This window comes from Astatotilapia calliptera, chromosome 19, assembly GCF_900246225.1.
Source record: "Astatotilapia calliptera chromosome 19, fAstCal1.2, whole genome shotgun sequence".
Taxonomy (NCBI): domain Eukaryota; kingdom Metazoa; phylum Chordata; class Actinopteri; order Cichliformes; family Cichlidae; genus Astatotilapia; species Astatotilapia calliptera.
In genome coordinates, this window is record NC_039320.1 from 15,750,468 (window position 1) to 15,767,867 (window position 17,400).

A 17,400-nucleotide genomic window follows, 5' to 3' on the forward strand; every position below is an offset into this window, starting at 1 on the left:
CAGTAATTAAGTTGTGAAACTGTGACAAATATGCAAATTTCAGTAAACACTGAGTGAAATAAGAAAACACCATAAAAATACAGCATTTTTTCTGATGTTGCAAACATTTTTATTAACTTTCTCTTTCTTAAAAAACATCTCATAACTTTGATAACAACAGAAAAACTTGAAGAAACTCAGGAATGCCAGGTAAGAGGTGACGCGCACGCTTTTCTCGATCATAAATAACGAGTGAGAACGTCAGGTTAACTCGGCTAAGGGCAAATCCTCAAAATAAAGAAGAAAAAGAAAGAAAGATAACGCAACCCGGAGAGCTGCAACCTTCAAACCAAGTCTGCCAAAGAGAGCAACAGCTGGGCTTTTAACAGAAGATTTAGTCACCTGTTTTCAAGAGGTTGAGGTATGGCATGGGAGATGAATCCAAAATCTTCTCTTCGAAATCTTCCATCGAACACCTCCTCTAAACATCCGTTATCTCCACACTTTATTAGACAACTGTGGAAAACAAATACAGCTCCGGTGCCTTCTGCTTGATTCTCCAAATACAAAATAAATCCACAAGAATGTGACATAAAAACAGCACCTCACACTCACGCTTGGAAAACAAGGTTCGCCGGACAGGGTTAAACACTCTGCCGACAACAACGAGGAAATAATCCACACAGATTAGCACACATACTTCACATCTTGGTTCTGTTTTCACAGCAAATGTCAATTCTCAAAGGACAAATCCTTCAACACAGTCCCTATTAACGCACTAATCACCTGACTGAGCAACAACAAATAAATAAATGTAATCCTACACGACCCAACGAGATTGTAAGAACTTGAGTTTTTTTATTTTTAGAAAATAAAAACCAAACATTAAATACATCAATCTTCAATTAAATTCCCTCAAAACAAATAATCACACTGTTAAACGCAGCCTCAAAGACAACACCACGAATTTCCAAAAACTTTAAATCGCTCATTGTCATAAGTGGTAACTTTAATTTAAAAAAAAAAAAAAAACACACTACAGGTTGCTCAACGTGACACGCAACAACTGCACAACAACGATAAAAACATCTCTTAACCCATGCCATATTGTAGCCAACCAATCTGGAAGACGATAACTGCTTTTTGTTGGCGTTTCATCGGAAAAGCGTGGCAACTCCCTTAGATACCGGCTACGCTGAAGTTTCTTCAATAAACAAAAGTCACGTGTTTCTTTGTCTTTCTTTGGTCATTGACAAGAAGAAGTAATGGTCAGACTAAAAAAGGGGAAGGTGTGTTTTGTAGAAAGTTTAAAAAAAAACATAACAGCACAACCAACCCTCCTTTTTTGTAACTGTATTATGGTTGGATTCCAACATAAAGGATGGACTTGTCAGACGCCACTCGCCAGGCTCGACGAGAGCGCTGCTAAGGGTAAGTGGGTCCCAAGAGTGTGCCTCCCAATATGGGAGGGTAACATTAGGGTAAAGGTTACAAGAAAGGAGAGAAGTCTCAGGGAGAAACGGCATTCCCACCAGAAGCTTTAAGGCTCCACTTCAGTGTCCTCCTCAGCATGTTTCTGCATGTGCATCAGCATTCCCTGCAACACACAAAGTCACAGCCTCTAAATCAGCTTCTAAAACTTGTATGTACTCAACCAAAGCATATGTAAGCGTTTATATAATAGGAGGTTATATTAAAATGCATATTTACACAGCATCACTCATTAAATATGAAGTTCCTGCTATGTATTGCTTTAGAATCATTTATAGATTCTAACAGGACATGATTTGTTTTTACACTTTATTCGTGACAGGTTGTTATGGTCCTCTTATGGTCGCTCAGCTCCATATTTATTAAAATAGCATAAATTAGCTTTGCTGGATTTGCAGTTGAAAGTTTATATTATAGTGGGCCTTGGTGTTTCACCGTCTGACTGAAACAAGCTATTTTAAATCTATCTGTCTACTGATTGGCTGCTACTAGCAGACAGGAGTTTTTCCTGTTTGACATGAGCATTTTAGAGCTTTTGGGCCATAAAGATGATCTGCATATATGTCGAAATGAAGATTTGAAATTTGGGCTATGTTTAATATAAGTATCCTTATTGTATCAGTACACACAGTCAAGCAAAAAACACAAAGTACACTCTTACTGCTTCCACGGGAATTAAGAGGGTAAGCAGCAGCCAGGTGCTGCTAATCAAATGTACCCAATTAACTAATCATCTGTAAATAAATAAATAAAACCACCTCTAATAAAAGTTGATGCTTTGTGTGTCTGCTGGTCTGAAGCATTCAGGTGTTTTTGAATGACTGGGTGCCCGAGCAAACACACCCCAAGGTCAGATCGTGCAATACTTACAGAAATTGGAAAAAACCCAACAGCTACATTTCAGAGTCTACGGCCTTAGTTAGCATGTAATAGGTTAAAGTTCATGACAGTTGCTTGGAGGGACTGCCAGGAGAAAGCCTATTCTCTCTAAAAGAAAGGTTTTCAAATGTTTATCTGAACAAACCACAAGACGTCTTGAACAATGTTAACTTTGGACAGACCAGACCAAAGTGCAGATGTTTGCCCATAATGCATAGCACCACATTTGGTGAAAAACAAACACAGCATATCAGCTGAAACACCGACTGTCAAACACGGTGGTGGAGCGGAGTCACAGGGCTGAGCATTAACTCTTCTGAGTTTTGCAACAATCCAGTCAAAGTCCAGACCTCAACCTCACTGAAATGCTGTGGTGGAGCCTTAAGAAAGCTGTGCATACCTCAATGAACTAAGCAACGTTATTAGGAAGAGCAGGGCAACAATAAGAAAAAAAATATTAATGGCTCATTATGGAGAATAAATGACTTTGACTGCATCTGTCCAAAAAGAAAGAAAATGTTGGGTGTTGAGTTCTGTTGAATGTGTTTATACCTGCTTGGAGGTGTTGCGCGCAGAGAAAAACGCTTCACAGTTTTTCCAGCGGCACTTGAGCGTCTGAAAGTTGCCACTGGTGTGGTCGTTGATCAGGTGCTGCCGCAGATGCTCTATCAACCCAAAGACCAGTGAACAGCCATGCCACTGGAAACACAAAACGCCAATAACCAAACAAAATGAGAAGCTCAGAAGGAAAAGACGGGACTGGAACACAACTTATCCATAAATTTCTCAGCATTGCTCCATGACACGTCTTACCCAGCAGCGGTAGTTTTGCATTAGGTTCAGCTTCACTGCCTGCACGCTGCCATCATAGCAACCCGTGTAGATCTGAAACACACAAAATTAGAGTTAGGATTTAGCCTTCTGAGATATAACACAGACAATTTTATGAAAAGAGATGTCTTGTAGAAAGCCAATCACTCTCAATCATCACTTAGGACCCAGTAGAGGTGTGTGACAACATTAAAGCTTAGAAATTCCTCATATCAGCAATGAAACTTTACAATTTTCATTCATTCATTCATTCATTCATTCGCTTCCGCTTATCCTTTTCAGGGTCGTGGGGGGCGCTGGAGCCTATCCCAGCTGTCATAGGGCGAGAGGCAGGGTACACCCTGGACAGGTCGCCAGTCTGTCGCAGGGCCAACACACAGGGACAGACAACCATTCGCACTCACTTGCACATTCACACCTAGTGGCAATTTGGATTAATCAATTAACCTATCCCCACAAGCTGCATGTCTTTGGACGGTGGGAGGAAGCCGGAGTACCCGGAGGGAACCCACGCAAACACGGGGAGAACATGCAAACTCCACACAGAAAGACCCCGGCCTGATGTTGGAATTGAACTCAGGACCTTCTTGCTGTGCGGCAACAGTGCTAACCACCGTGCCACCGTGCTGCCCACTTTACAATTTGTTTTTCAAAAGTATTCTGTATGAGAACCAAATAGATGAGTTATTAAGTCATAACTGGTGTCTAAACAACACTTGAAATAGCACGTCTCACCATGTTCTTGTGGATAGCCATGCACATCACCATGTCCTTGTGTCCTCCGTAGACCTGCAGTTGGTCATGAGTCTGTGGAGAGAGCGTGCTTTCAGATTTTCTTGTGCAATGGCATGTCAATATTAAATAAATAAATAAATTCATGAGCAGTTTATGTTATTAAAAGACAGATGGTGTGACGATGCTAACCTGCAGGTCGTAGACACGGACCAGTTTGTCCAGGCAGGCGGTCACCATCACTTTCCCCAGGATGGCCACTACTGTAACAGCATGACTGTGGCCCTTATAAACCCGCACAAGCTCACCTGTCTGTGACAAAGTAAGAAAATAATCATTTCACATGGCTTCTTTTTCAAATGGTGAATAACTGAAATTAAAGACGCAAAACTGTAACAGCGACTCACATGGATGTTGTGTGCGTAGACACACTGATCACTGGATCCACTGAATACCAGATCATTGACCACCTGGGAAAAAGCAGCAGAAGAGAAGACACACTCACAAAAGACACAAATTTGCATACAAACATAGATAATCTGTGTATTATATTTTTTAACAGTACAAAACATCAAGGTTTATAACATGCCATCCTGTCATTGTTGTCTTGAATATCATGAAATTTACTCCAGCAGTAATGCAGTTGCTTTGTTGAAGCTCAGATGTAATCTACCTTCATGCAGAGCACAGTTTTGGTGTGTCCCTCCAGAGTGCGCAGCAGCAGTCCGTTCTTGGCGTCTCTCACACTGATGGTGTTGTCGTAGGAGCCCACCAGCAGGATCCTCCTGGCTCCCTCCTGTGATGAGGCCAGACAGCTCACGGCCCGCGGCCCGTGGCACTCAAACACGTCCATCTGCTTGTTTGTCTAAACAAACAATTGCAAAATGAACATCGAGCGAAGCACACTTCACGATGATGATTCTTCTTTCTATCATTGCAGAAACAAGTAGCTGCAAAACCTTTTCATTTAAGGGCACACTTAAAGTCAGTAATATGTGCAAACTACTCGAGGTATGTGATTTAACACTGATGGGGCTGCATTTTTTGTCACATATAGGAGAATGTACAAGCACTGTGGCAGCATTTTTAGCTCAACACATTGGCCGTTTCCACATTATTTCTTAATTGCTTCCAATGCCATTATTTTAGAGACATTCCTGCTTGTGCTTAATTTTTCACCTTAAGGTTAAAGGTCACCACTGTGCCATTCGCCAGACCAGCATACAAAGTTTTCCAACGGCTGTGGAGGCAGAGGACTCGATCAGACAGAGAGAACTGCTGCTCGAGTTCCCGTGTCTGTGGACAAGAGCGAAATACAGAGTGTCAATAATCCAATGTTGCTGTGACACTAACATATGGCAGTTTAAGTAAAAGGCCTGTGATTTACCCTGAGGCTGTAGCAGCGTATGATCTGGTCACTGGAACCAGAATAAAGGCGATGATGCAGGCTTGGAGCCGCTGAGACCAACAGGCAGCTCACTTTGGAGCTGTGACCCTCGAACGTACCAACGCATTTATGACTCTACGACAAAATTTAAGAAAAGCAAAGTTGCAACGTTGTTCCATAATAGATATTCAGGCACATCCTGGCAAATAGCAGCAGTTATTTCATTCACAACTCACCACCAAGTCAAAGGCTTTGACGGTTCGATCTCCTGAGCACGTGTACAACAGGCCGTTGTGGATGTGCATGGCGTTCACCGCCTCCTGGTGGCCCTCAAACAGCCCGTCAGTGGGCATCTCATCTTCACCATGGTCAGATGATGCATCTGGAAAATACAAACATGAAGGAAAATTTTTAAAAATCAAACACACAGTGAGGAAACTGACATAAATGATCTTACAGCAGGTACATCCACTCATAAGGGGCCTGTCCAGATCATTTTAACATTTCTAATTCAAAAGATGGATCCAATTATGTGGTTCTTTACAGAAAAAAAAAGTTTACAAAGCATCGTATTTGTGTATGTGTGTCTTCTAGTAGTTATCTCTGCATACTCATGCATGCCCTCAGATAACACCTCTATGAATACTTTGCCCATAAAAAGTAAATTGGGCACACTGGAATCTATTTTTATTTGGTGAGTGTGATATTCATAACATAGAAATATTACTACTTACTACTATTACTACTACTGTTTGTACGTTTATGTGTATTTAAGGCTATCTCACTCCTAACATAACTATTTCTGTCACTTATAATGTGAACAATACAAGTACAAACTATGTTTGGTTAAGTATGACCCAACTTTAATCATAGCGACTGCTCTCCAGAGATGAACGTACCTGATGAGTTCTTGGGCAAAGTGATGGCAAATGGCATGTCACTGTTGAGAGAAAAGTTAGAGTTTAATCTAAAAGTTTGTTCTTATGAAATCTGACCTTTCTGAAACCCAGTTGTGCATCTTATAATTTAGGAAAAAAGTGTATTTTGCAATTAGCTTTTTTTAAATCCCACTTAAGTCTTTAAGTCTGTAGAAACAAGTATTTTTGCTCATATGAGTTCACACTGAGCTGAAATTGCGACAGCGACTCACCTCTCAGATGATTTACACAAATCCATGTCACTGGTGGAGGAGACCTCGTTGCAGGCCAGGCTCCGTGGCTCAGGACTGGAGGAGTCTGCGATTGGGGCTGGAGGGGGGATTTGAACTTGAACATTCACTTGGGGCTGCTGTCCGGCAACAGTGACCTCCATGCTTTCCTCTGAATCCAAGTTCACCATAATATCAGCGGTGGCCTCATGAGGAAGCTCTGCTGGGGACTTCTGCTCTGCCTTCTCTAATTTGGCACTTGGAAACAGCATCTTGAGTGGCTTCTTATCACCCTCTATGTTCATGTCACCCTCTCTGTCTTCTGTAGGGAGACTGGACGTACTGACCTGAGAGCCTCCGCTAGGTCTCCTACGCGTTCGGGGGCATCTCGGCCGTGAGGCCTCTTCATCCATCTCAGTGTCACTGCTTTCAAACTGCTCTGTCCCCTGAGCCTTCTTCAATGCCTTCCTCTTCTTCAGCTTCCTCACACGCTTTCCAGTCCTCAGCTCTGATGGAGAGGCAGGGATATTAAGGATTGAGGGGGCTAAAGGGGATTTAAAGGATGGGATGTCTGCAGAGTCATTAACCTCACAGTCTCTAATGGGTAATAGAGGCTTAAGGGGGCTTTTTGTGTCAGCTAAAGAGGTGAGACTGTTCCTTGCTGTCTGTATGGCTTTTTCCGTTGTCTCAATAAGTGTTAGCGACTTCTCCTTGGAGTCTGCAGGCTCTCTAAAGTTCGACGGGTACAGCTCAGGGTGTCTTTCAGGGGAAGCCTGGAAGTTGACGGCGAAATCTGCAACAAGCAGCACAAATAACCCAAAATTGTCTGTTACTTTATTTAGTAAAATCTCCTACGTAACAATATCCTTTTATTCAAGTAATACAAATAACACATGATGGACTCTTCCAAACAGTATGTGTAAAAACTTGTAAAGATTAGATTCACATGCAGTATTTCTCATGATAAACACACTGTGTCCAGAATGCTTGTAAAATATTTGCAAAGCTGATTTTTGTATTGTGTTTAGTTTAGTGACATAAAAACCTTTTAACGCTTTTTACTTTTTGTTGGTCTTTTAGACATCTAGGTGAGCTCATCGATCAGTGAGAGAGATCACTGATCACAGTGATCAATGAGATGTAAGATCTGGGATGCTGTTTTAGGGTCTGGGAAAAGCAATGTTACCTGGTGAGGAGGCTCTGGCAGGAGTGACCGGCAGCTCCGGGGTGGTGCTGTGAGCACAGTTGGTCAAAGCGTCCGCAAGGTCCGGCTCTGAGCTGATATGAACAGGGGACAGGGGCTCCTGCTTGATAGCTACAGACATCAAGGGAAGGCTGGAGGAGGGGGGAGAGCCACACTCTGCAGCACGATTGGGACTGTGGACAGCAGTTTCCACAAGAGAGGAAAGTGTGACAGAGGAGGGTACGTGTGCCTCAGTTTCAAATGTATCCATCTTTTCTTCTTTCAGTTTGATCTGAGGTGCTTCCTCCATCGTACCTGTATAAAAAGAAATCCATGATTAAAAAGCTTATTCCACCAATCATAGCTTCTTCTGTAAACTATATTTGTTCCATTACTGCTACAAATATAATAAACTTATTTTTAACTATAGTAGAATACGAACTGGCTTTTAATTGAATCTAGTGTGTAGTAATTTGTAGTAATAGACATTTGGTACAAGTGACCAAATGTATTTTGCACATGTTTTTACCTTGCATCCCTTTTAGTAACTCAATGCGCTTGTTTCTTAAGGTGCTCATCTCTACAATCATCTGTGAAAGACAAAGCCATACAAAACAATGGTTAGGCAGGGAACATGTTATCTTCAAAGACAAACTGCATAGAAAGTATAAATCCTAACGTTAATCCCTAACTTTTAGAAGTAAATTAAATTCACATGGAACGCAAGACCATCGTTTAAATAGTGAGACTTGGGGTTATATATTAATGTGAAGTAGCTGGCAAGACAACAAAATGCTTGCCAACACAAACTCTCTGTGAGTCCTTAGGTGTAGGCCCTTTTTGTTATAATGCGTTGGCATTAGACACTAAACACCTAAAAGCACGTAACTGTGCGGAGAGAGAGTTTTTGAATAATAGAGTTCAGCTGTGTGCAGACCTGCTGTTTAACCACCATGAGACGCTGCACTTCCATGTAGGCGGCCTCCAGCGCAGCCCGGGCCTGGATCAGGCTGGTGTCCACAGTCTGCAGGGAGCGACTGAGCTCGTCCTCCCGCAGAGACACTGCCAACAGCTGGTCAATGTGCGAACGTTCTGCAGCAAGCCCAAAACACAGATGTGAAACACAAGCAGCTAAACCATGACAGGAAAATGAATTATAACCCCAGAGATTCTTGGTTTTTTTAGCCTACTAACCTCTTTTCGATTTGACCTTCTGTCTTTTGCTATTATGTTCTATGCATGAAGACTCTGTACTCAGAGCGTCCTACAGAGAAGAAAGAAAGCAGTCACGATGACATATTCTGCTTGTCCTTTCAAAAAACAAATACACAAATAAAAATGAGAACACCGTTTCCTAAGCTCACCCCGGCTGCTCTCCGCCTCTTTGCTGTTCCCAGACCATCGCACTGCTCCGTCCCTGAACTGCTGTCCCCGAGCACTGAGTCAGACCGCTGGAGGGCTGTCTGGTTCTGAGCTTTGGCCTCGAGATGAACGAGCATCTGTCCAACCTCTGGCTGAGACTGACAGTCTTGATTTCCTAGAGAAGACTTGCGATTTGGATTAACTGTAGATCCCTGCTGCTCTGAGTTGAAGCTTTCTCTCTGTGAGGTTTCCTTTGATATATGGGATGTAAAGAGGTTGTGCGTGGACGCAGGAGCGAGGCTACTCTCTGATAAGGAGCGTTTTCGTGAGGGGCCCTGGTAAGAGACGTCCATCAATGACTCCCACTGGAAACCCTCCAGCAGCGGTATGTCACCCTCCTCTTGGCTCTGGTACTCCTGCTCATATGAAACCATCTCAATGCCAAACCTGAAAGACAGAACATAAACTTGTATTAACTGAAATCAAATCGAAATCAAAATGTATTTAAAAATTTAAAGATGAGATTATAATTTCACCTTGGCATGCCTTTTCCTTTGTCTTGTTTCTTCCTGACCTCGTGATACACCTGTTCCCAGTTAACATTGCGCCGAGACCCAGAGGAGCTGATGAGCTGCCGCACAGTTGGCTTGAGCCCTGAATCCTTTTCGGTGTCGCTTCTCCGCGACTCGTTCACATTACGCACCCGTCTGGCAATGTTCAGGTTGGGCTCGTGGCCGACTGTTTTGCTCTTGGAGCTGATATGTTTGGTGAGGTCACGTTTTAAAACTGGAGGCAGGTCAAGTTTGGACAGACTTGATGCATGAGTCTGTGCGTCACCACTTCTGGAGGTGTCACTCTCTGAGCTCTGCCCTGCCTCACTGACCTGCATGGCCTCATCTGCAACAACTGAGCAGCTTTGCTTTTCCACTTTCTTATTGTTCTCCTCGTATTCCCTGCCTGATTCTGCCAGCTTGGAGGTCTCCACAGTAGAGGTGCTAACTTGCAGTGACTGGAGAAACTGACTGCTGTCTGAAGATGTCAAAGCAAGCTTTTCTGACCCAACTGGATCAGGTAACACTGATTTTACTGCATTCTGCCTGCAGCTGATCTCTTTGTTCACTCCAGTCTGACTCTGTACCTGATTCGTTTGCGGCTCCTCGACACTGTGCTGTGTCATTTCCACTTTTACGTTATTACCAAATGTATTTAAAGAGCCCTTCTTTTCTAACACAATTTGTTTGGCATGCTTAACTGATTCTGGGAGCTTCTGTTGCCGTGATTGAAAGGACCCAGTCAGTGAAGCCTTGACTTCACTCTGGATTCCAGTTGGTTTTGATTGCACTTGAGCCTGACTGGGGATCTTGCTGAGATGAGCCACACTGCTGATTCCAGGAGCTGAGGACATTTTCCGATCTAGCAATGACTTATTTGCATTCTGATTGTACCAATTAGACGCTGAATTCTGGTGGCCATCTCTCTGTGAACTGCTGCTTCTACTGCTACTCCCATCTCTAGGTTTGACTGCAGGGTTTGTTTTGTGCCTCCCTTTTTCTTCCAGTCTACTTAAAGGCAAAAGACTTGATTCCTTTTCAGATTGTGACTGGCTGTTAAAACCAGTGGCTTCCGGTGCTTTGTTTTGAGGTTTGGGGGCTCTTGGGTATTCCTCAGATGATTTTGGACCGGTATCTTTATGTGGCACAGACTCTAAACCCTTCACAGGATAGGGTGACCAGCGACAGGATTTGTCAATCTTCGGATTGCTGCCCAAAGTCTTAGAGCTTTTACTGCTATTAATATCAGATTCTGCTGGTTGGCCATCCCCCTTCTGTAGCCCAGCACTGGCCTGACCTGGTTGGTCATTACCTGTATTCTGAAACTGATTCACAGCCTGGGCCAAAGAGACAGGGGGAGGTGGATACATACGAGGAGCCTCCAAAAAGCTCATGTGCCGGTTCTTTTGAGTGTACTGGGAAATATTGTTTTGCCCATAGAGCCCATTTCTACTGCCTCCGTTGCTGAGCCACGGAAATCGATTTTCATTTTTGCCAGGAAATGCACAATGACCCCACGTCTTGTTGCTTCGAGCTTCCTGACTATCTGAGCTTCTACCAGCAAACTCTCCAGATGCCCACCTCTCTAAGTTGGGGGGCTCCTGAGCATGCCAGGTGGCGCTCTTCCCCTGTTTCCTCTGGTTCCAGGGTTGTATCTCCCCTGCTTTGGAGTCATACTGGTTGCTTTTGTACCAAGTCCTGTGGTGACTAGACCCACCGAATCCCTGTCCCGGCTGCTGCCAGCCACGCTGCAAGGAGTAACGCTCTTTAGCTTCCTTTAACCTCTGCTGAAACGCCTCCTTTCTCCTTTTATCCTCTTCATCTTTTGCTAGCTTTGCAGCAGCAGCTTCCTTCTCTTTTCTGGAAATAACAGTAATATAAATGAAATACAAGCAAATATTTACAGCTGCCCTTACATCCAACTTGCAACATTCAAAACAAAAAGTAATAATATATGAGGCATTAACACAAAATGAGAGAAAGAACTAAACTTAGAAATACGTGAGGAGGATTGCCGCTCTGTGTGGGTGATACAATACACACTGTCAAGCTTAAAGAAGAAGAGTGAATTTGGATGGAAAATTTCGATTGTTTTAACTTTTTTTTTATTAGACTTCACATCAAAAGCAAATAATCCCACCTACAGGTTTGCCATAATAATTTCAAAAGTTTGTTTGACGCTGAAAGTCATTATTAGAGCAATTCATTTGCTTTAAATTAAAAACGCATTAATAAAATTATGATTTCAGAGAGTCTTCCTGACAATTACATGCACCAACCAGCAGAGGGAAAATGTCTGGTATGTGACAAATTGACAGCGTTTTCCTTCACATATCTTCATATGGATCAGCAATCACACATTATTATAAGGTATTTTGGGGGATTATACCAAATATGCATAGAAAAGACTCATTTGAAGAAATAGTCTAATAGTGCAATTAGTGTGACATTTTAGTTTTGGCTTAAAAAAACATGAATTTTAGAAATTAAAGTACAAAAAAGGGCTGAAGTGAAGGTTTTTGTGTTTTACTCTTTAATAAAAGCATCAAACTGCTTGTGTCTGAACCCTGTATGTGCAGTCATGCTTTTTTTATAGCCTTCAGTCCTGACATACGACTCCAGCTGCAGCATAATGTGAAGCTGTGGCTAAAAGAGGCCTCTGAGCACCACTGAGCAAAATGTGACTATACATGGTGTATATACACACACACATACACAAGCTTGTAAGGTATCACTATTTAAATCATAAAAGCTTCATAAAAGTCATCTGTGACTCTCCTGGAGACTTTTGATTTAAAATCCTAGACAACATTTTGTGTTTAAACCAAACGAGTAGCTATTTTTCTTTTACCTGATCTTCTCTTTTCTCTTTTCAATCAAGTCCACCAATTCCTGATCGAAGTAGTCTTCTTCATGGTCGAGCCCAGGAGGCTTCTGGTCAGCAGCCTCCACATTCTGCTTGTGCATGGGGCTGGAAATGTGGCTGGCATAATCAGTCAGACTCACCACCTTCACCTTACAGACTCTGCACTCATGTCCGCAGTCCCTGGGGAGGGAAGGAGAGAGCGGACGTTCAATCGTTCCTTCGGGCATTGCGCTAAACTTGTCTGGTTCGGTTTTCCTGCCTGCAGAGCTCGCAAATATATATTCTGGCTCTACTTTCTGTTACTTTAAAGTCTTCATAAAATCAGGAAAGGAGAATACTCTACAATCCTTGAAAATATTACTTGTCCAAATTCTCTATCCGTTACAGATCAGGAGGTCGCTAACTTAGAATTTTATCTCATAAAAAATAATCGTTATCATCCTGATCGTGTTCTCCTTTCTTCAGCAGGCCATGGGTGGCAGGGTGAGGGCAGGAAGAGGAGCAGCAAGGCTGGACTCAGGCAGCATGCTAATCTAGCTGTCCCGCTTATGTCCAGCCAAGCAGTGCAGCACTGGGACGCGTGGAGGGGAGAGTAGCCCGGCGTCTGCAGCCTAGTGCGCCCTCATGATGGTGTCCGCTGCGCTCTGAGACTCTACAGAAGGCAATGTCTGTATATGACCTCACTCTGTGTTCCATGAGCCAGGACCCAGCCCCCTCTCAGGCCAGCATGTGTTATTAGCACAGGCCTGTGGATTGTACCGACCAATCCAATGCACAGCCTGTGTAACTGGAGCTGTGTGCAGCTGCTTCTAGCCTCCACTTCAAAACCTCTCCCAAGTATGCCATCCTGTGATTCTGATAGGGGCAGTGACTTTGCTGGCTCCTTCTCAACTTCTTTTTCAAATCTGTGTCATGGCATGCTGCCTTTTTGTGACCTCTCGTGCAGCTGGCACACAACTAATCAATATTTTTTCAAGTATTATTCGTCAGCTGCAGAAACAGTGCTGAAAATGCAATCTGTGGGTTAGCTTAACCTCACAAAAAAAAACTGTAACAAGCTGGAGCTAAATTTAAGTTTATTGTTGCCGTCATATTCCTACACAGGTGCTTTTCAAATAAATCTTCACACATTCTTTTCTTTAAAAAATACTAATATTCAGCTTTAGGTGATGAACACAATAAGATTTCATCTTTGCACATCAACAGCATGAAATTCCAGTAACTGAAACAGAGTTAGCTCCTCTAGAGATTCTTCCATCTCAGCGACAGAGCCACATGCTTTTAGTAATCTACATGCGAGTCACAAGATAGCCAGTTGCCTTCTAACGGTCATGCCTGTTGTTCCGGAGAGATTGTGTCTAAATATATGTGGTACAGTTGAGACAGCTGCCCCTATATCCACTTGCTCGATTACTGTGTACACGTGCCCGTGTGCACACGTGCCTCATGACCTAAATAATCTGGGCAAAAGTCTTGTGAAGCCAGTATTTTTGTGAAGCCAGTATTAAACAGGACGCAATAACCTGAACCTTTTCAGTATTGCATGAAAGTCACGAGTCATGTAATGAAATCAAACACCTTTTTTTGTTACGTACGTTTCAATTTATCTTTAAATAAATGTAACAAAATAAAGAAAGAAAAAAACTCACCGGCCTTTAAGGTTCTCCAGCTCACGGTGGTGGAGCATGCTTCTCGTGTGCTCATCCATCTCCTGCAGGTACATATTCATAATAAAACATTTTTTAAGGCGAGGTACAGAGAAACACATCAAAACACGTAGTTTTAGTTTAGTCAGGCAGTAAAAAGCCCCTCATATCTCATAGGTGGTTAAAAATAGGTATAATAAACCTAACTACAAGTATCTTTAATCAGAACCTTGCACACCTGAGAGTGTAGATACATGCCACGGTGATCAAATACTTATCATTATTTACTTTGTTTTTAAAGTGTCGACATATTTATAGTGTAAATCAAATTTCTGGGTCAGTTACCTGCTTGGAGACATAGACGGTTTCACAGAGGATGCACTTTCTGTCTCTCGTCATTTCGAACGCAGATGAATCTCAGCCCATTACTGCGGAAAGAGAGAGTGTTGTTTAACTTATGTGACGCCTCCCTGGGTGGATGTACCTGAGTTTTATTTCACAAGAACAATTAATTATGGGCTGTAATAGTGTCCATACTGTATGAAGAAAAGTGACACGTCAACCAACAAAATGAAAAGAACTCAAAGCTTTTTTTTTTCTTTGAGCAACCACACCTAACTATTCAACAACATGCTTTGGTACCACAGCCCAAATACCAACAAAGTTCAACCTGATCACTAGTCTAATTCCAGTCTGCTGATAGAGCAGCTCTATGGCCAGAAGGCAGAGCGATGTCTGGACGTGTTCAACACTCACAAACAGGGGGAGGAATAAACACCGGCTACAAGTCAACTGCTGGTCAAGGTCTACACCAACACTGCCTGTTTTTAAGAAGGTGACCACATGAAGGATTTTACTTTATCCCCAAAATACTGCTGGTTTATGAATTTGGGGATCCAAAAAATATTCAGAAAAAGAGAGAAAATATGCAGTAGCTCTATTAATGTTTAAATACAACGACAAAATACTAGTATGGAAAAACAAACTACCACCCTGGAAACTGGAAAAACTGGCAGTCAAGCCTTTCCACAAACAATGACAAGTTGAATATTTGAGTGACGAGTGGATAAAGACAAAAACAGTAGGGCAAACCTTGTCTCACACTCACACACACACACGGTACAATTCAATTAAAAAGCATTTGGCCCACTTCCTGACTTTCTATTTTTTATTTTTGCATATTTTTCACACTTACATGTTCAGGTCCTGAAGCAGCAAAGCAGCCCCAGACCATCACACTAACACCACCATGCTGGCTTGCTCCCAAGATGTTCATTTTATGAAGTATTGTGGTAGTTTTACATTAGATGTAGCGGGACCCAAACCTTCCAAACAGTTCAACTTTTATTTTATCAGTCCACAGAGTATTTTCCCAAAAGTCTCAGGGATCATCAGGATGATTTTCTATAAGCAAATGTAAGATGAGCCTTTGTGGTGTTTTAGATCAGCGGTGGATCTCTTCCATGTAAGCCATTTTGACCTGTTTCTATCTTATTGTTAAATCATGATCCCACACCTTAACTGAGGCGAGTGAAGCCTGCAGTTCTTTAAATGTTGTTCTTCGTTCTTTTGTCACCTCCTGGATGGTGGTCGATGAGCTCTTGGAATAATTTTGGAAACCCAACTGCCCCTGTGAAGGTTCACCACTATTCCAGATTTCTAATGGTTCTCACAGTGGTTCACTGGAGCCCCAATTGCAGAGAAATGGTTTTGTAATCCTTTCCAGTCAGATGCCAGTGAATTTGACTTTGTTTCTTTAGATCATGGCATCATATATTCCTTTTTGAGATTTTTTTTTAGCCTACCCCACTTTATCAGAGAAATTCTATTTAAATTACCTCTTGATTCAACAGGTTTATGAAACTAAACTCAGCTTTCTGAAAAATGTGATTAATCATAGTTAATTCATGATTCGGAGTGGGTTATTTTTTCACACTAAACCAACTGGGTTTGGACAGCTTTTTCCCCTTAATAAATGAAACCATCATTTAAAAATCATATTTTGTATTTACTTGAGTTATCTTTGTATAATATTATAATTTGTTTGATGATCAGGAAGTATTATGCGATCTCACTTTCTTCGCTTTTACAGCACAATTTCCATTAACACAACTTTCCAACTTTTACCATACAGAAGAAGTGATCAGGTGAAATAGTAAAATAGTGACAGTAAGAATGGATACTCTTGAAGTGCCTTAAAATACCTTTGAAGGGCTATCTTTTAACACATTTATAAAACGCATGAGTGAGCTGCTAATTTTCTAAAGAGCAGCCAGGAGGACAATGTTAGATATCCCGTGAACTTCTGCACAGTTATGTTAGCAGATCAGGCAGCTGTGCTACAATGCTTGAAAACAGGCAGGGGGCAGTTAAAGAAGTTCCATGTCAAGTCAGTTTGTTTACATGCCACAGTTAGGATCTCATCTAATTTAGAAACCACAGAGAACATCTTCTACTGACGTTTCCCCAAGCTCATCACAACAAGGTACTTTATCATCAAAGCTGTGCCAAAATAAATACTTAAAATTCAAATGCACATATGACCAAAGTACTTGGAAATTTTAGTTAGCATGCTAACTTTGTGCAAAAGTTTACCACCAGTCGCATGACATTTTATTATGATGTTATCAAACACACTAAGGTAATAAAAACTTTATAGTAAATGTCAAGCGACAGCTTTATTGCTGTTTTAAACTAGCTTATGGTTAAATAAAGTCCTGGGTCCTTGAGTGTTGTTAGCCTAGCTGTTTCTAGTTGTACAGTTAGCTGGTAAGTATGCAAAAAAGCAAAATAACGTGACTCAAAAACTAGCTTAAATACGAGCTGACCATCCCACTACCAAAGTAATAAAAAATGTTATTACGAATTATGATTATTATTATTCAGCAGAATTTACTTGAACTGTTATTGAAAGCTAAGCTAGTAAGTTAGCGAGCTAGCAACAGCATGATAGCTGCCACATGAACATGCCAGTAATGTCTTTAACTTATTAGCAATTAAAAGGTGATGAGGGAGCCCGACTACAACCGAATGGTTTTACACACTGTAGACACTTAGATGTGACTGATTGCTACCTTCACAACATCCAGATGTGTGTAGGACTACTGCATTTTCTCACCCATCGCTGAAGCTAATAACAACATCCGCCTCCTCGCCGCGCCCCCAAACGGAGCACCAACCCAAGATGCGTTCAGGACCATTTCGGATTCAGGAAACCAGGACGCCACACAGAGACCGAGCAAAAAACAAAAATGTCTAATAGAAAAAAATAACTGTAATGGCACTTTACAAATAAATAAATAAATAAAAATTAAAAAAAAAAAATTAAATTGCCAGTGCTTTATGC

General features: G+C 41.9%; 1 protein-coding gene across 2 annotated transcripts; it reads right to left on the minus strand.

Moving 5' to 3' along the window:
* Positions 1–91: 91 nt before the first annotated feature.
* znf106a (zinc finger protein 106a) lies at positions 92–17,240 on the minus strand. 2 transcript variants are annotated; one of them, XM_026151482.1, is made up of 22 exons: positions 17,173–17,240; positions 14,400–14,482; positions 14,058–14,119; positions 12,394–12,588; positions 9,528–11,402; positions 8,994–9,438; positions 8,824–8,893; positions 8,567–8,721; positions 8,159–8,219; positions 7,633–7,944; positions 6,450–7,239; positions 6,199–6,239; positions 5,536–5,681; positions 5,300–5,434; positions 5,092–5,208; positions 4,586–4,777; positions 4,320–4,382; positions 4,105–4,224; positions 3,916–3,987; positions 3,163–3,234; positions 2,902–3,048; positions 92–1,576 (listed from the first exon to the last, which is right to left on the minus strand). In XM_026151482.1, exons 2-22 carry the CDS (start codon positions 14,451–14,453, stop codon positions 1,520–1,522), a joined length of 5,181 nt encoding a protein of 1,726 aa, XP_026007267.1. In that variant the 5' UTR covers positions 14,454–14,482; positions 17,173–17,240; the 3' UTR covers positions 92–1,519. The 2 variants fall into 2 exon arrangements, with proteins under 2 accessions (XP_026007267.1, XP_026007266.1); XM_026151481.1 differs by having other exon boundaries at positions 17,129–17,215.
* Between the last annotated feature and the right edge of the window lie 160 nt (positions 17,241–17,400).

Coding starts and splice junctions, on each gene's coding strand:
- znf106a (XM_026151482.1), bottom strand. CDS start 14,453: ATGACGAGAGACAGAAAGTGCATCCTCTGTGAAACCGTCTATGTCTCC. Junction 12,589..14,057: donor CTGGAGAACCTTAAAGGCCG/GTGAGTTTTTTT, acceptor TTCCCTCCCCAG/GGACTGCGGACATGAGTGCA. Junction 5,682..6,198: donor TTTGCCCAAGAACTCATCAG/GTACGTTCATCT, acceptor TGTATTTTCCAG/ATGCATCATCTGACCATGGT.